Source organism: Brachionichthys hirsutus, chromosome 19 (assembly GCF_040956055.1).
Source record: "Brachionichthys hirsutus isolate HB-005 chromosome 19, CSIRO-AGI_Bhir_v1, whole genome shotgun sequence".
In the NCBI taxonomy this organism is placed as follows: Eukaryota; Metazoa; Chordata; class Actinopteri; order Lophiiformes; family Brachionichthyidae; genus Brachionichthys; species Brachionichthys hirsutus.
Window position 1 is genome coordinate 595,373 of NC_090915.1, and position 20,928 is coordinate 616,300.

At 45.7% G+C, this 20,928-nt stretch overlaps 1 protein-coding gene across 1 annotated transcript in view; it reads left to right on the forward strand.

Moving 5' to 3' along the window:
- Positions 1 to 20,928, forward strand: part of LOC137908775 (transcription factor 4-like) — a 181,087-nt gene that overhangs the window by 19,856 nt on the left and 140,303 nt on the right. Inside the window, 2 exon segments of the mRNA XM_068753197.1 lie at positions 17,781 to 17,836; positions 19,261 to 19,336. Of these exon segments, the coding sequence (XP_068609298.1) occupies positions 17,781 to 17,836; positions 19,261 to 19,336 (132 nt within the window).

Sequence of the window (20,928 nt, forward strand, 5' to 3'; positions counted from 1 at the left end):
AGGTGCTAAAAGGTTTTGGACAACCAAGCAATCTTCCCCTGTGAAATAGGTTTACCTTATTTCCCTTACAGTTATTTCTACGGAGCAGTAAAGATAAATTATCTTTCCAGGTGAAGGGTTTTCATCTAAAAATAGGAAAACAATTGTTAACAACACCTACACTGTTTTTCAGGATGTACTAAAATTAGATTTAACTGCTTGTATTTACCAACAATTCACCAAAAAATGACTCATTTTTCCACCAAACTGTAACCGATTCTAATTATATATATTATATACCTTTACTGTCAGATCTGTAATACGCTTTTATATCAACTTTCTCTCCAACGCTACATCACTGGTGAGCATTTTTTCTGGCACCAATGACATCCATACACGGTCTCCAGTTCTCTTGGAGGGTTTCCCACCAGATGTGGCATCCTTACTGTGGAGCTGTTTTCCCATACGGCCCAGAACTTAGTCCTAAGCCAAATTTAGGAGGAATCTGGCCCACGACGACATTACAGATGTCTGGAAGATTTCCATGAACATGGTGAGGAGGACAGCACACACAATACACGAGAACATCGACCACGAGGACTTTCTCCAGGGGTTTATTCAGGGGACAACTTGCTTCAATGCACGTTGACGAACTGAAATTTAATTTTGAATGAATTTTTTGACGTTAGCTTTTATTGATTTGTTTGTTATTGATCCACATACCTTTGATCATATTTAGCATGGAGCTGATATGCAGCTATGTAGCATGTGTGTGTGTGTGATGTAGCGCGGAAGCAACATATGCCCAGACGGCCCCGTTCAGCAGCTTGTCTGTAAGAATGCAACCTGATTCAGCCCCCTCTCTCTCACACACACACACACACACACACACAAATGCGTTCCCACACTACCTCTCTCTCTCACTATCTCGCAGATGTAAGCCTTTTGTCTACCCTCGACCTCTTTTTTGTCCTCCTCTTCTGTCGTTGCAGGTGTTCATCATGAGGCAATAAAACAAGTAGTGACTGTTCTCTGTCCCAAACACGCCCCCCCCCCCCACCCTCAGCCAGGCTGCACATTTACTCAGCGCGTTCTAATTTGTAGCTCTCTAGTTTGAGTGTGCTTGTGCATCAGAGTGTCCAGTGCCGCAGCATCAACCCTGCCTTATGTCATTTTGACATCACAACAGGTGTGGAAAGTGAAATCTGCGTAGTGGACACAACCTCAACGGAGAACGCACGTTTGAAATGTGAGGTTACCGTGTGGTGTCAGGCGTGTGACGCTTCTTTGTGGGCGTGCTCAGGGTTATCTGGATTGCAGTTGAAAGCCCAAAATAGTTGATTGTGAAATGATTTTGCTTCTTCAGCCCATAAAGCTCTGATTTAAGTTGTTACATTTTTTGTTCCTTTTTTAAATACAATTTTTTTTTATCACCAATGTTAGCAGTTCTTTGAAGCTGCACTTCAATATATATTATAAATACAAAGAAGTCAAGTCTCCAGAGAGGATGGGATGGACCAGCTTTACTGGAACTCAAAATGGAATGCATGTGTTTTACTGGAACGCGGTATACACGTACACAATAAAGTACAGCAGCATCAGGTCTTCTGCAAATCCTGCAGCATCCATCTGCAGCGCCAAAGCACAACACTAAGTATTTGAAAATTGGTATTTATGTTAGCATGTGCGCTCAGAAAACGAATCTCTGCTATCGGCTGCCTGTCATATTCAGTGCTATCGAGCTACAGGCTAATCGGTTTGATTTCGTTAGCCACTCCTTCATCACTGTTTCCTCAGATGGCCCAAAGCCATGTAAGAAAGCAACGGAGAGTTTGGATGTTTGCCTTTGTGCTTTTGGAGCTCACATGAAAGCACTGTTGCTTTGTACTGTGAGGGCTTTGTAGTGTGCAGACCAGACCACGGTTCTCTTAATAGTAATAATGTGAAGCAGCGGGTCCTGTTCACTGTTAACTTAATGATCGCTGTTATAGAGTCTGACAGGCGCGCACGCATACGCACACACACACACACACACACACACACACACAATACGTATGCACGAGGTTTAGGGTTGGAATTTGCAGCACCTTTCTGAATTACTTGATCAAATTGGAGTTCTTTGTTGACCGTTCCTCCTCGAGGTTCCCAACACGGTGCCGTTTTTGCCAGAGGAACTCAGAGTGTTTCTGCTTCCTGTCACTGATGTATTGACGAGGAAATGATGGCGCATTCCAAGATAGCATCCATTCCGATCAATGTGCGTTAGTGAAGCGGCGCATTAGCTTCCTCAGTCCCGTTAGCTTCCTTTTGCACGGTGCACTCCGCTCTGCACATGAACGATTGCTAGCGTTGCTTCTGATTGCTGTTGCCAGATGTTTACAGATGTGTTATTAATAATGCTTTTGGGGGGTGGGGGGGTGCAGTCATCCCTAGCAGCGGCCTGTTTGCAAACTCAGTTTGGTTTTGCATTTAGATGATTGTGGTCATCTTCTCAACAATTTAAGCACAAGTGCACGCACACATGCACACTCACACACACGTGCACAAACATAGACATGCTTTAATGTGTTTGGACAGAGCAGCAGAGCTCTCCTACCTGCGTGTCCAGACACGTATTATCTGGTTTTCAAAGGCAAGCCTTCGCGTTAGTGTTTGTGCGTTTATGCGTGCATTGTGTGTGTGTGTGTGTGTGTGTGTGTGTGTGTGTGTGTGTGTGAGTGTGTGTGTGTGTTTTCTTGAGATCAATGCAGTGGCCTTTCACTCCACACATACTCTCCGGTGAGGCCTGTTCTTAGTCAAGTGTCACGCTCTGCCCTTCTGACATCTGGTCTCCGAAACCTCTGGAGTCCGGTGTGTGTGTGTGTGTGTGTGTGTGTGTGTGTGTTTAATCAACCAACCAGTCCCCTGTTTGTGTGACAGACACTGCCAATACACTTGTAGTTATTGTAAACCGACCTTCCCCATCTGAGCACGCACCAAAAGAACGCTTCAGGAACTACACTGTAAAAAGTCGCAGCTTCCGTGTGTGAATCATGGCGATGATGAATAATGCATTAGTGATTGATTTTTTTGCTGCTCATTTACTTGATGCATCGTAGCTGGTATGTGGTACCAAATTCAAACGTGGCCCCCGGAGCCTCAAAGCGAACATGCCTCGTCGCAGACGGCTCTGATTCCCAGATTAAAACGTTGCTTTTCAGGAGGTTCTGTTTTCGACAGGGCGTGTCATTTCTAGGAAGCCAACATTCAGAAACATTTGTTTTTTTTCCCAGCATAAGGATTTAAAAAAAATAAGCATAAATGCTAATCATCCAGTCATTGTTCCTTAAAACTGACATGTCATTGAAAGTATTCTCTTAATCTGCTATCAATCAAGGATTCAGAGAGACAGAAATACTCCAACAGACCGTGTTGTTGTGTAAAAAGTACCAGCTACAACGTTTTCAGCCTCGTCTCCATCGCGGTTTGAAGGAACATTTATGCTGCAACAACTTCCCATGTTGCCTGCACTTTCAGCTCCACCACCATCATCATCATCATCATCATCATCATCACCGGAAATCTTACCAACGTCAGCTTTAAATGCTTTCTAACACATTCTGAAATTCATACTTCAGAACGCAGTACCTGTACTTCATTTTTCATCTGACATATGTTGCACACGGATGACGACCACGTGTGTGAAAGCCACAATAGATCCTTTCCAGGGCTGCTGGTTTCTGGAAATAATGGGAGTACTGGGACCAGTGTTCTCAGTCCGTCTCCTACCTGTTACACATCATTGTTTTACCTGAGATTGCGATAAAAAAGAAAGAAAGAAAGAAGAAGAAGCCCTCCTGGGGATCATTTCGGCAGTACTTTTCTCACTGTGGATATTTTACAAATAACAGCAGGCGCTCAGATGATTAAAAACTCTCTCACACACGTGCAGCATTTTAAGTGTGAATTAATTGGATTGCTGCTGTTTCCGGCTACGCTTTGCGGATCTCGTCTGCGGTAGGATGTAGAGTTTGGTTTGCAACAATACAAATTGGCCTGATGGCAAACAAACTGGAGCAAATTAGCACCATAACTGTTTACCTGCTTTCTAAACCAGCTGCTATCTCACTCTGCCGAGGCTCCATGCTCCGTTCGGTCTCAGACGAGCCTTCGGCGCTTCTCTTCGAGTGTCTTTTTTCAGTACATTTGCATTCTGCGACATGGAGGCCGCTTTATAGCCGAGCTGCGTAGATGTGTATCAGAGGATCAGCGATGGTCAGGCCCCGCCCACGGCTGGGTGGGGCTTCCTCAGACTTTCAGTCTCTCTAGGACAACAGAAACAATCTCACAGGGTATAAAACAAGCTGCCGTTTTTTTTACATCCCTGAAGGCAACATTTGCTGATCGCTTCATGGGAGCGAACGTATTCTTGTTCCTTTTAGCGCAGAGATGAAGCGAGTGTTTACGGTAGCTTCTTGTATCTGCGTGCTTTGCATCGGTCGTTTCCTCTTGTGTTATGTTCCGCGGTCTGTCTGCACGTGTCACTGTGTCTCGCTGTGTGAGTGCACGTTTGAGCGTGCCCCTGCAGCCTCGCAGCCGTGCAGACATGCTAACTCGTTAGCAGCTTCTCACTCCTTGGTTCCAGAACAGGAGGTGCCAACTAGGTGGCAATCCCACGATGCACCTCTCCCCAGTCGTTGTTAACGGTCGCCGTATTAGTGGCAAATTGATTCATTTGAAGGCTATTGATTTTTAATTGCAATGATTATCAAAGTTGTTATAAGAGTTTTTGCATTTAGAACGCCAAATATTACATGAGCAGGACTAAGCAGCTTCAGAAATAGGAAGATGTTATACACTGACAGTAAAGCCACAGGCGGAAATCTACTGTTACCAAAAGACAAATGCCATCCATCCATCCATCCATCCATCCATCTTCATCCGCTTATCCGGGGGGGTCGCGGGGGCAGCAGCCTAAGCAGGGAAGCCCAGACTTCCCTCTCCCCGGCCACTTCCTCTAGCTCTTCCGGGGGGATCCCGAGGCGTTCCCAGGCCAGCCGAGAGACATAGTCTCTCCAGCGTGTCCTGGGTCTTCCCCGTGGTCTCCTCCCGGTGGGACGTGCCCTGAACACCTCACCAGGGAGGCGTTCAGGAGGCATCCTGAATAGATGCCCGAGCCTCCTCATCTGGCTCCTCTCAACGCGGAGGAGCAGCGGCTCTACTCCGAGCTCCTCCCGGATGACTGAGCTTCTCACCCGGTCTCTAAGGGAGAGCCCAGCCCCCCCACGGAGGAAGCTCATTTCAGCCGCTTGTACCCGGGATCTTGTTCTTTAGGTTACTACCCAAAGCTCGTTACCACAGGTGAGGGTAGGAACGGAGATCGACCTGCAGGTGAGGGTAGGAACGGAGACCGACCGGCAGGTGAGGGTAGGAACGGAGACCGACCGGCAGGTGAGGGTAGGAACGGAGATCGACCGGCAGGTGAGGGTAGGAACGGAGATCGACCGGTAAATCAAGAGCTTCACCTTTCGGCTCAGCTCTCTCTTCAGCATGACGGATCTGTGCAGAGTCCGCATCACTGCAGACGCTGGATGAGCTTTCACACTTGCCAAAACGAAGTGGACTATCCGAGGAAACGAACCCTGGTCCGTTTAAAGCGGGCCGAACAGCGCTGGTGACGGGTGTCCTACTGGTAGATAAAACTGTTTTGTGACTGGAAGGTCGTGCGTTTGACCCCTGGCTCACCAGGTGTGTCCATCTACATCCATCTTTTTTATGTCAGATCCCTCATGGTACCAAACCGCTGCCTGTCCAGGGAAAGTGATCGGCCGGCTAATCGTGTGTCGGCAGCGTTATGTAAGAATGCGTTCAGAAATTCAGCATTTTGTAAAGTCACAAATGGAATTTGCCATTCATCGCGGTTTCGTGTACCAAGTTAGTGGCTGTTGTTTTGTTTTGATAAAAACAAGTTTTCATTCCTGGTCACTGCCTATGTTACATGTTATGTCTTCCTGAATACCCATATATGGTTTTGTTGTCTGGAGGCAGGCTGTGGAGGTCAGAGATCATCTCTCTATGGATTGGTTTTAAGTTTTAAGCTGCAGTTGAAGCTACTTGTGTCTTTAATTATAGTTAATTATTGTCTGCTGCCATTAACTGGAGCTCGTGGACTTCACCTGATCCTCGCTCTCACTTCCCCATGCACTAAAACCCAACTGCACTAGCCTAATTCATAGGCTACTTCCTGTACTGTGCCAGAGCATATCTATTTTTAATCCTATATTAACAGCAAAAAGTCTCTACACCCAAACTTTATCATTTCAGATAGAAGCGGCTTATTTTTCTGACCAGATTCTGAAAATAAAATCTGATGTTTGTTTTTTTTATTCTCCAAACATCATAAAATGGAGCAGATGTGGTAAAAATACAGGACTGAGTGTTATTGACTAACAAAGTGAAGTAGATGTTTTCTGTTAAAAGAAGAATGACTTTCTGCTTCGTTGTGTTTAATGACGGTCCATGCGTATGTACGTTACGCTCTTAACCCTTTAAAGGCCGCACCATGAAGTAATCATAAGAACACGCTAACCTTTGGAAAATAAGGTCTTAATGGAACATTCTGACAAACATAACTTTTTATATAAGTGCTCTAATTTATGTAACTTTTACACAATACAGATAGTTTTTCATGGAAAATGCAGATGCATCTGTCGGCTTGTATGGATCAGCTTTTTCGGGGGGGGGGGACCAAACTTGTGAAGTCGAAGTCTCAAAATCCTGAAAGACCATTTGTATCAAATATGATACGTGTGGCAATAAAGGGTTAAAGGTCCTCCCTAGTGCGTTTCCAGCGAGTCAACCTCCCCTCCGTATCAGCAGGAGGGCCGTGGCTGGAGGAGCGCTGAGGAAGAGCTGATGGGAGTCGAGACCCACTGGCTCGGCCAAACGCTGTGAAAGAGTGAGGAGAGGCAAAAGATAAAAGGGAAGAAAGGGGGGGAGGGAGGAGGAGTGACAGGAGGCAGGGAGGTGAGCGAGAGAGGAGAAGGGAACGGAGAAGAATCCAAGGGGGGAATGAAATCAGATGATTCGGGAGCATCGTTCATCCTGAACACTCAGGACGCGTCGGCCAGCGGCGCCCCGTCCACTCGTCCCTTTATTTAACATGATGCAAAGCTTCAGAGGACAGATGAAGGGAAGATCCCTTTAATCCACTGCTGCAGTCAGTGTGGGAATGTTCGCTCATGATCAAAGCCAAGCTAGATATAAAATCTCTTGTCACACGTATTTCCTTGATGCTGCTGACATAACAATTCAAGAGTAAATGTGGCAATAAATAACATATTAAAAAACAAAACAAAAAAAAGCTCTAAACATTAAAAGAATTAAAACAATTAGCATCAAAATTACCATTACCGCTGATTTATTCTGTGTATTCCATGAAAACGTTTTTTTAAAATACCATTTTCATACCATTTACGCTTGAACCAAAGCACGAAGGAGTCTCTGTCCTGTTCATGTTTACAGCGTAAATCAGATCAGATCAGATCAGATAGAATCCAATCAATCAGTGGTAAACGTCAGATAGATATAGACGGATAGTTATGAACACAAAGGTGACAAACGCCTGACTGGCGATTTTTCTTTATTATGACTTTATTTTAATGAATAGTATTATTGTTGCTGAGTTATTCAATTCAATTCAATTCAGTTTTATTTATATAGAACCAGATCACAACAGGAAGTCATCTCAAGGCTTTACAGGATTAGCAGGGAAAGACAGAACCCAACTAGACCCACAAGAGCAAGAACTTTGGAGACGGAGGCAAGAAAAACTTCCCTTTAACAGGCAGAAACCTTGGACAGAACCTCGGCTCATGGTGGACGTTTATTTATTTATTCATGGCCGGTACCAGGAGTTGATCCAACAGTCTTCTCTCTCCAGTCTCGCTTGTTCGAGTCCCCCAGCCATTATCAGAGCCTGGTTTTAATTGACTGCAGGTTTTTCATTCAGGAAGAAATCTAGAATGTTTATTCATCACAGATTTATACACCACACAGCAAGGATATGTGGTGACCCAAATCCAACACACCCACGGGGGGGGGCAGGCATGGCCGGCAGATGAGTTCTGGTAAACATAGGGGCTCTGATGTTTGCTGAAGCGCCGATGCTGTTTGTTTCTGCATTGTCATCGTTAATAGGGGACGAGATGAGCAGGTAGCAAGGAGGATCCATCCCATCTTGTGATCAGGAAAAGATGGATGATGGAGGAATTAGCTCCTCCTCCTCAGCTGAAAAAGAGGAAAACAAGATGCATGGTTTGTATTTTCCCCGCTAATGTCAAGGTTCAATTCTCTGAGCTTGTTTGACGCTTGCTGTCTTACTTTCCAGGCTTCTCCGCACTTGTTGAGAGACCATTTCTCGTCTCCTCCTCCAACCCACCAGAAATTCAACTCCTCTCTCTCCTGTTCGCTCCCCCCTGTATAATCAAGCTCGTTCGTCCCTTTTGCTCTTCTTAGCTCCGAGCTGGCAGGTGTCTGAGATGGAGTTTTAGAAAGTGAGCAATAAAACCTCAGCAGAGCGAAAGAAGCCTTAATTAAGTTGTCAAACTCAAATCTACCCAGAATTACTAAAAATGCATCTGAAACAGTAGGAGCGTTTACATGGACACATTTAATCCTGATCGGCATAAAAATGCTTCATGCTACACACCCAAATCGGATTCGTCTGACCCAATCAAGCTCAATCCGATCACGATTCTATTCCGATCGAGCGGGGTGCTTTATACCGATTGATGATCCGATCAGGGCGCATGAAAACACTTCTTCCGATGTTTCGGTACAAGCCGTCGTTACTGCGCACGTCTGTGACGTCAGCTAAACGTGCTGCTGCTATTCCCGGAAGCTAGCTGAAGCAGAACGAGTGAAAGAACTGGTCAATATCTGAGACAAACATGTTACCGGAGACATTAAAGGAGGAAACTAACAGCGCAAACGGGGAAAACGAGCGAAATAACGCTGACGTTTCAGGCAGAAAAGGGCGGAGCCATGTTTTGTTTCCAACCGAAGTCGCTACAGCTTCTTCTTCTACTAATTTATTCAGATCTAAAGTGTGGTTCATGAACACGCAAGTTCTAATCGGATCAATATTTTTAGGGTCCATGAGCACAATGCATCCGATCATAATTTTATGCCGAACTCTGATCGGATTAAAGACATTTTGCCCATGTGAACGCAGCCGGTGACCGTCTCACTGCCTCCGCCCGTCTCTCTCTCTGACTGTCCGTCGCGGTCGGTTCACCTGGACCGTTTTCGGTCATACAGAGGGAAACGAGCGCTTTCCTCAAGGGGGTGATTCAAGTTATTTTGTGCTCACCAGCTCTTAAACATAAAATGGTGTCACTAATCCGATGAAGAAGGCAATTTCCCATTTCTGAACTGTAACTGTGTCGCCGGATGTAGAGCCCTGCAGTGATGCTGTGTTTATCTGATCAATAATCATCCATCAGGGGAAATGATCCCTGATTGGGTGAGGGGGTGATGTGACGAGCACACTGAGGTGCAAGTCCATGGACTTTACGCGTTAGTCTTTCTTCGTGTGAGATGGTGAGATGGTGCACAAGCCCCGCCTACACGCTTAAAAACCGTGAGAGGTCAACAGATCACATGCTCCTGTGTTGTGAGACATTTACGCATCCCGATGTAAAGTTACTCAGCTTTTACCATTTCAGAAGATCTGTGGCGAGAATCGCCTCACTTGTAGCGATGATGCCAGTTAGCAGGATGCTACGTGACGTGAGCAGCTAGCATCATACCCAGTCGTACGGCGGCTGTGTGATTGTAATAGACGACAGTGTTGTATCCTAACTGCAATACATTCATGTACGTCGTCCATCTGTTTATGCTAGCACATGATCAGTTGTTTGCTAGCTAACTTTGTAGCACAGGATGTTTCGCTGAGGGCCTTTGAAGCCGCGTCAGGCTTCTGGTGTTTCCCTGTAATATGTGCCAGATCCTGCTTGAACAGGATACAGAACCTCCCATCAGTAAATCAATCCTGGAGAAGTATCTCCTTCTGTTCCGTCATGCGCCGTTATGAAGCCACTCATTAGCCGCTTCTTGCCTGTTTTGGCGTTTCGTATCGCTGGAGCTACTGCTAGACGGCTTCATCAGGATCCGTTTGCATTTGGTGTTTGAATAATTGGTCTTATGGCTGCTGTGATCCCGACATGCTTTTCTGTGAATTCGTTGAATCAAATGTGCATGGTGGTGCAGTGGTAGCGCTGCTGCCTTGCAGCAAGAAGTTCAAAGGTTCAAGTCCCACTTGGGGTCCTTTCTGTGAGCTTGCACGTTCTCCCCGTGTCTGCGTGGGTTCTCTCCAGGTTCTCCGGCTTCCTCCCGCCTCCAAAAACGTGAAAATTAGGCTCATTGCTTACGCTGAATCGTCAATGGGTGATGAACTTGCAGCTTGTGCAGGTGTGCCCCGCCTCTCACCCGTTGACTGCTGGGATAGGCGTGACCCGGTAACGGACAAAGCGGTTCAGAAGATGAATGAATGACTGGATGATGTGTATTTAGGTTCACGATCTGAAAGGACACCTACCAGCCAATCAGAAGCAGGTGTGTTCCAATGACTTGTGTGTGGTTGTGCTAATGATAATTCCACTCATGCTAGTCCTATCCGCACTCATCTCCTGATGAAAGGACGAGAGGTGGGCCTTTAACCACCGTTCCTCCAGTGTAAGATCGGACCAAAACGGACCAAAACGATTGGCACCACTTCTAACTTGTTGACGGCGGCGCCATGTTTGATCGAGCTGCTGAGACATGAAATATTCCCCTCATTAGTCTGCAGCCATGTCACTAATTCAGCAGCCACTCCAGTAGACGTCTTCCTTCCCGCCAGCCTTTGGCTCCTTTCCTTTATCTGAGTTGTTCTCACTTTGTCTTTATAAAAGTTTTGCTAGCTCGGCTGCTTTTTAGCTCCCGACCGGATTCCTTTTGTGTGTGTGTGTGTGCAGTTTTCTTTTGTTCCTCTGCTTGTGATAGTGTGTAGAGATCTAAGCCACAGTTGGCTCAGCTTCACATGGGCCTGTGTGGCGAGATGAGGGGGGGGTCTGTCAAAGAAATCTCCCGCGCTGCTTATTCTCCCTCCGCCGCGGAGAAGGAAAACAAAACAAGCGCTAACAAAAAGGATCAACCTTCTTAATATCAATATTAATCTCTCTCTTTGAGAGGCCTCTGAGCTCAGTCGAAGACCCATCGAAGGCCATGTTTGAACTTGCTAGTGTTTATTTCTCTTTGGCTCGCTCCGCCTCTCCCTCCCTTCCTCTGTCCACATGAACTATTCTCTCTCTTCATTTAGCGTGCCGTTAGCTCGCCAAGCTGTTGTTTGTTTTGTTGCTTTAATGTGTGTGTGGGTTTTAGGAAAAAAGAAAGACACTGAGTGAATGATATATAAAGCATGTAGAACTCTTTGGTGTGCGTGCGTGCGTGCGTGCGTGCGTGCGTGCGTGCGTGCGTGTGTGTGTGTGTGCGCGTGTGTCAGTGCACAGGCACTAAACTTGGGCCCAGATGTTCTAATTATAGAACAGCTCTGTTTCCTAATGACAGGAAACGCTGGCCTCTCTCTCTCTCTCTCTCTCTCTCTCTTTGACCAACACACTGAGACGGACACATGAATGAAATTCTTCCCATTACCCTCCCGATCCCGGATCTCCTGAAGGAGTTCCGGACTTTGACAAAACTCTATGTGACAAATTGTCTTTGCTAAATACGTCTTGGAGGAATCCTTTTCACCGCGGGGGTGGGGTGGCGCTCGCTGGCAGTGTGTGTGTGTGTGTGTGTGTGTCCAGTAGAGGTGGCATGCGTGTGCCTTGACGTCATGGGACTTTAGGAACAGAAAGGTCCTTTTTAAATGTCAGATCTGAAGTTTTTCCAAACGGACACTTTGCTGCGTTTTGTGGAAACTGTCCTGTCCTCACAAGCCTTTAAATGCGGAAGCCTTTTCTTTGCATTCACATCTTGTTGCTTTCACACCTTCGCACGTCCATATTGTTCTCACCATCGCAGAAAAGTAGTGTTTTATGTGCGTTTTTGTTTAAGGTGACCTTGTCAAACCCACATCAATGCTCAATTCCTCGTTTCTTCCTCGTCCCAGAGCTTATTTTTAACGTCTTCTATGTTTGACTGACGATGATGACTGATGATGAGTGAATGTCGGTGGGGTCAGGAGGACTGATGGCTCGGATTGGCAGCCTCACCCCGTCATCCTACCAAGTATGGAGTGAATGAATAATGTACATACAATGTAAAGCGTCTGATGATGAATCTAGAAAAGCGCTATATAAAATCAATGCATTATTATTGTTTAAAGGAGACATATGATGAAAAACTCACTTTCCCATGTTTCTATTCTATTCTGGTGATTTTGGGTCCTCATCAACCCAAAAACAGCAAAATAAACCATCCAGTCAATCCTGCGTTGTTCTTCGAGTACTTCTGTAATCACCTCCTGAAACACGTCTGGAAGAAATCTCGCCTCCTGTAATGTCACAGAGCGCGAACGTGCACAAGATGTGCGTGCACAGCACAACTGTGTCATGGTTTACTCTCATTCGGATTGAAGCCACCTCTGCTGTTTGACAGTGTGATGCTCCGGTCAAAGGCTTCTGAATTAGTTCCAGGGCACGCTTCCCCAAAAGCAGCTCTACTGGTGAAGGGTGCTACTTCAAACAAACAGAAAGGGGGGGCAGCGAATGAGATGCAAGGAATAAATAGAGGAGAGAAAACGCAACATGAGCAGAAAGGTCCAGGGAAATAAAAAAAGGGAAAGAGAGACTGAATCATGCGACGAAACAGGACACGGGTGACTTCCTGAGTGTGATCATTACATCACTTCCCCTGTTCACACACACACACACACACACACACACACACACACACACACACTCACAGAGTGGGTTGTCTGTTTGACACTTTAAGCAGCTTTAAAGAAAAAGATACAGAAATGCATCTCTCAGTGTGTGTGTGTGTGTGTGCGTGTGTGTGTGTGTGTGTGTGTGTGTGTGTGTGTGTGTGTGTTGCGGGTTGAGGTAGGCTGTGAGTTAATTATAGTTTGGTTGGAAACCAGATGAGAACAGTGGGGCTTTTGAGCTCACACAGGTGTGCACGCACACACGCACACACACACACACACACACACAGATTGTGTTCACAGCATGACTCCTGTCCGTCAGTCAGTCAGTTTTTAATGTCATCACCGTTTGTGCAGTCTTCAGTTTGCCTGACACGCTGTTTGGGTCAGGCCATGGTCTATGTGTGGCTCTGTTTTCAGCGGTGCGTGTGCGTGTGTGTGTGTGTCCCACGCCTTTAGAGAGAGACAGCGAGCAGAGGGGGACTGGCCTCGTCCATCATGTCTCGTAGTTTGTCCTCTTCTCTCCAGCTTCATGCCTCTCACAGACGGGCAGCTTGGCCGATTAGCGCTGTCGTCCAACGGCGAGAGGAACCGCGTGGAACGGCTTGGAGAGCAGACACACAACTTTCGTGCATTGGGTGGGAGGTTCTCTCGTACAGGCGTAGAACCGGCCTCACGTCTCTCGTCTTTGCATTGTGTTCCCTCTTGGTCCTCGTCACAGATCCCCTTCAGACGTCTTCAGTTTGGTGCATCTGAGGCTTTGGTGTTGACGCGCCTGATTTATGGCTGATTTATGCATGATTTATGGCTGATTTATGCATGATTTATGGCTGATTTATGGCCGATTTATGGCCGATTTATGGCTGATTTATGGCTGATTCATGGCTGATTTATGGCCGATTTATGGCTGATTTATGGCTGATTTATGCATGATTTATGGCTGATTTATGGCTGATTCATGGCTGGTTTATGGCTGATTCATTGCTGATTTATGCCTGATTTATGCCTGATTTATGGCTGATTTATGGCCGATTTATGGCTGATTTATGGCTGATTCATGGCTGATTTATGGCCGATTTATGGCTGATTTATGGCTGATTTGTGGCTGATTTATGGCTGATTTATGCCTAATTTATGGCTGATTTATGGCTGATTTATGGCTGATTTATGGCTGATTTATGGCTGATTTATGGCTGATTCATGGCTGATTTATGGCTGATTTTTGGCTGATTCTTGGCTGATTCATGGCTGATTTATGGCTGATTCATGGCTGATTTATGGCTGATTTTTGGCTGATTCTTGGCTGATTCATGGCTGATTCATGGCTGATTCATGGCTGATTTATGGCTGATTTATTGCTGATTTATGGCTGATTCATGTCTGATTCATGGCTGATTTATGGCTGATTTATGGCTTTGCGTTTGTTTCACGATGACTCAGAAAGTTATTTGTGCTCATAGATTCCTGTGGTCGTAGGAGAGAAACTCATTGCTGGTGTATCAGTCACAAGATGCAGGCGAGCTTCGGCCTAGCTGGGTCAGGCTGCTCTTATCACCAGTTCTATCAGGACTTTGGTGTGGCTTGCCTTCAGCAGCAGAATTGTGCCGTGTGAGTTCCGTGGGAAGTTCAGCTCCAGGTGTGAAAGCAGACGAAGCACCAGAACCAAACTACAGCTGCTGCTCCGCGGCGAGGCCGTTTGTCCGTCTGTCCATTAGCAAGATAACTCAAAAGGTTCTGGATGGATCTGGATGTGACCAGGAACAGCAGATTACATTTCTGTGGTGATCCAGAACAGATCCTGGATTGTGGATCACTTAGAATCCTTTTTTAGCATTGCAGTCCATGGAGCTTCAACATTTGTTCCTCAATTTCTCGGTTGATTAGTGACCGATGTTTATGGAATTTGGCACTGTCATGTAGGGTGGGGGGGCTCTAGCTCACAACAGAATTTCATCCGGATCGGATTCAGAATGAGGTCAGGAAAAAAATAAATTACATTTTAACATTAAACCCATTTAAAGATTCAAACATCAGTTAAAAATACTCAAACTCTGATTCACGTTTACTGCTCATGTTGGTGTATAAAGGTACCAAGAACAATCTAGAACCTTCTGGTGCTGATCCGGATCACCGTGTGGACGGTGGAGACCCAGTTAGGAGGGGAGCGAGCTGCTTGGGGGAGGTCTGTGCTCGGTAGTTATCAATGGTTTTCACTGATATTTAAAGAAATATTGATCAATAACATCTCCACTGTGTGTCGCTTTATGTTGTAACACTGCACTTTTATTTTATGTGTATTTCCTCGTTAACAAACAACCAAACCTTTGCTTTGATCATTTGTCGAGTTGTGGGCTCACGTTATGGAAGAGTGGCTCATTGATCGTACGGTCACACTGGGATACAGGCCTGCTTTTGTCCTCAGTGACCACGCACACACACACGCACACACGCACACACACACACACGCACACACACACACACACACACACACACACACACACACACACACACACACACACTAAATGTATTAATAGGAGACTGTTTTGTGTCAAGCAGGCCTTAATAGGATCAGTGTGAGAGACATGGAGCTGTCTGTCAGTCTAAGTTCATTAACTGATGATAGATGACCTGCACTGAGGGTGTGTGTGTGTGTGTGTGTGTGTGTGTGTGTGTGTGGTGAGAGAGAGAGAGAGACAGGGGGCATGTGTGTGTTTAAAGTGTGGCTTTTCTGATTTTGTGTAAACTCTTTCTCTGTCTCTCTGTCTCTCTCTCTCTCTCTCTCTCTCTCTGTCTGTCTGTCTGTCTCTCTCTCTGTCTCCCTCTCTCTCTGGTGTAATTTATAGCCCTCAATCGGAGGCCTTATCAGGTGCAGGACACATGGATGCCTCCTCCTCTCCTCCTTCTCACTTCCTCCTCCACATCTTTCAACTCCTGCACACAAACTGTGAATGTTCCCCTCCCTAATCCTCTCCTCCCTCTTTTACAATCTTTCCTCCGCTCTTATTTTTCAACGCTGAAGGATGCCCTCCTTAATAGCTGTCCCCTTCATCCTTTTCCTCCTCATCTTCACCTGCACTTCTCACTCCATCTGGACCAAGCTATTCTTTCATTTCATCCCCTTCTCCTCTCGTCTCCTCCTTGACACTCGCTGAAGAGACCTTATCCTCAGAACCAAGGTGTTTAAAAAAAAATCTCTGGACAGTATCTGACGCGTCAGAATTATTGATGGAGAATCACATAGAGCGGATCACCTTGAAGGGCTTCAAACTTTTGTTCCCACAGTATCAAACTTTGATATATTTGTATAAAGTCTTGCTGTCCTCAATCTGGAAATCTCAAATTACACATTATCAACTGTGTCCCTAAATACGAAAAATCAAGTCGGTGCTCCTGGAGATTCAAATGACTCGTCTTCTTCACGACACAAGAATGATGTCGTGTTTTATCCTTAAGTCCATACAATCAAGTCTGCAGTCCTTAAATCCAGCCTTTGTTCCTTAGATTGATGTTAAAATAAACAATTACACACACACACACACACACACACAATCTACAATAAGCTGACATTCCAAATGATGCAACAATGTAAGCTGCTCATTGCTGCTCAAAGACGAGCCTGTTGAGGAGATTTGTTCTCTACGATGCATGAAAGAGCCTGAGCCTGAGCGTGTGTGTGTGTGTGTGTGTGCGTGTGCGTGTGTGTGTGCGCTGTACAATAAGTGGGAGCTGCGTTTGTATATATATAAGTCAACATGGATAAATGCGTATATAATGCCATAAATAATGCCCCCCCCCCCCCCCCTGCTGATGTCCTTCTATTTAATCTATAAATTAAAAACGCTCAGAGAGAAGAGCACAGACCTCCCCCAAGCAGCTCGTTCCCCTCCTAACTGGATCTACACCGTCCACACGGTGATCTGGATCAGCACCAGAAGGTTCTAGATTGTTCTTGCTGTCTTTATACACCAACATGAAAAGTCAAAGTGAATCAGAGATGATGTGTATTCTTAAAGGTAGTTTTCAATGTTAAAATGTGATATTTCTTCCTGACCTCATCCTGGATCCGATCCAGATGAAATTCCGTGTCGTGATAGAGATCCCCACCCTTCATGACGGTGTCAAATTCCATAAACATCAACCGAGATATTCAATTCCTTTGTATTTCTCGGGCGCCAGATCAGAACAGAACGTGACATCACAGCACTTTGCAGGCGTGGCAGGGAAAGAAAGACAGAACCCAACTTCACCCACAAGAGCCAGCATGGGCTGCAGCGGTGATGATCCACGATCCAGGGGGGTCTCTTCTGGATCATCACCAAAACGGACTCATCCGTTCCTGTAACATTCCCAACATTCCTGAAAGATCTGTGAAGAACGTTTTGAGTTATGTTGCTAACAGACGGACGGATGGATGGATGGCAAATGGCGGTGATCGCGTTCAGCCCCCCCCCCCCCCCCCCCCATAGTTAGTTTAGCTCAGCTGTAGCACGATGGACCCAGTGTGATGGAGGATTAGCGGTCTACGGGAGGCTTTCGGAGACCATTGCATTTCAGCGGGACACATGAACAGCTCTGCAGGCGTAATCAATAATGTTTAATGGCATGGAGCATGGAGAGCAATACTGTGTGCACTGGTATGACATACAGTATTGATAGACAGTACACTGACTGAGTATCCTGAGTAGGTTTACTGGAACATGAAAGCAGCGCTGCAACGTCCGGACATCAGGACAGATGTCACTTCCTGTTTGTGGACTATTTCATCTGTAATGCTTACGATCAATGAGACTGATCGGTTTACCCAAACTGTCCTTTTTCTTCTAGATGCCAAATATGGATTGAGGCTTTTGTGTGTGTGTGTGTGTGTTACCTTTTTGTCCAAACTTCTATGTCTCTCTTTCTCATACAGATATGGAAGAGAGAACAAATTCCGGGTCATGGGCCAGCGGAAGTCGACCTTCCAAGGTAACTACTACTACTACTATTACTACTACTACTAGTACTAGACTGAACATGTCAATATCTGAAACAAACATGTTACCGGAGACATTAAGGGAGGAAACTAACAGCGCAAACGTGGACAACGCGTGAAATAACGTGAACGTCTCAAGCAGAAAAGGGCGGAGCCACGTTTTGTTTACAGCGGGAGTAGCCGGGTCATTCCTGGCTATCGGTGACTTTTCAGTGTGCTAACCTTTGTGAAAAAAAATCATGAAGCTTTTGTGTTTTTAACATTGTGTCAGTTAAATGACATATTGAACCTTCAGGTACTTGTATTGGTCGAGCTCAAGCACTTAAATAAAAATTAGCATTGAGAAATGAACTGTGAGAGTTTATAAACCTAACAGGGTGGAATGTTTTTAACTAAATTAGCCATTGCTCTATGAAAGAGCAAACTTATCTATCGGTCTCTCCAGACTTAAACTGTACTTTATAAACATAAAACTGGCAAAAGAAGGCAACAGATTGTTGATTCTCACTTCACGTTGCTCCTTGTATTTCCCTCCTAAAGAGAGATTACACTTCCTGAATGTTACTTCATGGGAATTTTAGTTTTCTTTTGTTCAGAAGGCTAAAAACCACAAACTAACAGGGTGGAACGCAATTTTGGGGACACTCAATAAATTCAATAAAAGCTTTTAACTTGAACTACACAATAATAAAGACATATTTGTACTTATTTATAATTATATTGCAAATGTTTGTCATTGAAACTGTAAATTTGCTTTGGGGACATCATAAAATGGCATTTATGTGCCTAAAAAGGTCATTAAAATTACATTTTAAAAATCCATTACATGCATTATTTTGTGTTAATTTTATAAATAAGACCTCAATCTGTAATAAAAGCCTTTCATTATAACATGTGATTTATTTTAAGTAAGATATAAAGAGTTGTTTTCTGGGGACGGAAGAGTCACCAATAGCCAGGAATGACCCGGCTACGGCTTCTTCTTCTGCTATTTCCGGTATATTTGGTATAAATGTTGCATCTCAAAATAATGTATTCAGATCTAAAGTGTGACGCATGAACACAGTCCTAATCGGATCAATATTTTTGAAGCAGCGTTCACACTCGGTATCGCATGTTAGACCTCTGACATTGTGATTGAACACTCGGGCCTCGCTGGACGACGTTGGAGTGAACGCAATAATCACACACGTCTGTCTGTCTGTCTGTCTGTCTGTCTGTCTCTCTGTCTGCCTGTCTGTCTGTCTGTCTGTCTGTCTCTCTGTCTCTCTGTCTGCCTGTCTGTCTGTCTGTCTGTCTGTCTCTCTGTCTGCCTGTCTGTCTGTCTGTCTGTCTGTCTGTCTGTCTCTCTGTCTGCCTGTCTGTCTGTCTCTCTGTCTGCCTGTCTGTCTCTCTGTCTGCCTGTCTGTCTCTCCAGAGTTATGCAGACGGGTCTCAGTACATGGCATCACATGACAGCCTCTCACCTCCGTATGCCAACGCCAGGCTAGCAGGTAACCACAGGGTGTGTGTGTGTGTGTGTGCGCGCACTCTCTCTCTCTCTCTCTCTCTCTCAGAAAACGCTCTGCGTGTGTGCTCATTTACCCATGATGCTCTCTGCCTCTGGCTCTCTCCACTGTGGCGCCAGTTGTGAGCAAATGGCCACTGACACAGATAATGTGCCTCACTCACACACACGTGCACGCACACACACACTCATGCACACAGCGCTTAATTACCTTTGACTGGATGCATCAAACATGGAGGATGTTGGTGCTGTGCTCCCGGCTGTCTGTTTCTCCCGTGGGCTCGCTGCTGAAGCATTCCCCGATGAAGCAGACAGAATCAGAACCCTTTACTGATCCCAGTGGCAAGTTCTGCACTTTAGTTTGTGTTTTCTGAGACGTATTCGTAAAAGGAACGCGCCGGCCAGTCACATTCTTCTGTATTTATGATGACCTGGCGCCTCATCTGGGGTGTAACCTGCCTCTCGCCCGTGGCCGGTTGGGATAGGCTCCAGCAGAACCCTTGACCCGTAACTTCAGATAAGCAGCTGAGACGAGTGCGGTCATCTCGTCTTCAAGAAGATGAATGAATGAATGAATGAATGAATGAATGAATGACGGAAATATGAAAAAACAAATCAGAGTAAAGGAATCAAATGTGAAACTTTAGAATTAGTTTTCTTTTTTTTGGGGGGGGGGCGTCAGGATGATCCATTGTGTGTGCGATCTGTTGTGACAGTGTCGTGATTACGGGATGAAGCTGCAGACGCAGAGCGAGAGGAGAGACGATGCAGATTTAGAAATGGAAATATTGTATTCTTCATCCGGCACGGAGGAGCGGCAATTTGATAATGATAACACTAAGAGACAGAGACAGCCAGGAACACACACACAGACACACACGCACAGACACACACACACACACACACCTACACAAACACACAACCTCGTCTTCACTTTAGATGTGTGGCTCTTCTTCAGTCTTCTCGTGGTGGAAGATGTCGTGTTTCATTATCAATACTAAAAAACAAAATCACAACAGTATCCGCAATCTTGATCCGATCTATCTTGATGAGTTAGAGAACAGCCCGACCGTCTCCTCACGCTGTAAAAAGAGAACAGCCCGACCCGTCTCCTCACGCTGTAAAAAGAGAACAGCCCGACCGTCTCCTCACGCTGTAAAAAGAGAACAGCCCGACCGTCTCCTCACGCTGTAAAAAGAGAACAGCCCGACCGTCTCCTCACGCTGTAAAAAGAGAACAGCCCGACCCGTCTCCTCACGCTGTAAAAAGAGAACAGCCCGACCCTCTCCTCACGCTGTAAAAAGAGAACAGCCCGACCGTCTCCTCACGCTGTAAAAAGAGAACAGCCCGACCGTCTCATCACGCTGTAAAAAGAGAACAGCCCGACCGTCTCCTCACGCTGTAAAAAGAGAACAGCCCGACCCGTCTCCTCACGCTGTAAAAAGAGAACAGCCCGACCGTCTCCTCACGCTGTAAAAAGAGAACAGCCCGACCGTCTCCTCACGCTGTAAAAAGAGAACAGCCCGACCGTCTCCTCACGCTGTAAAAAGAGAACAGCCCGACCCGTCTCCTCACGCT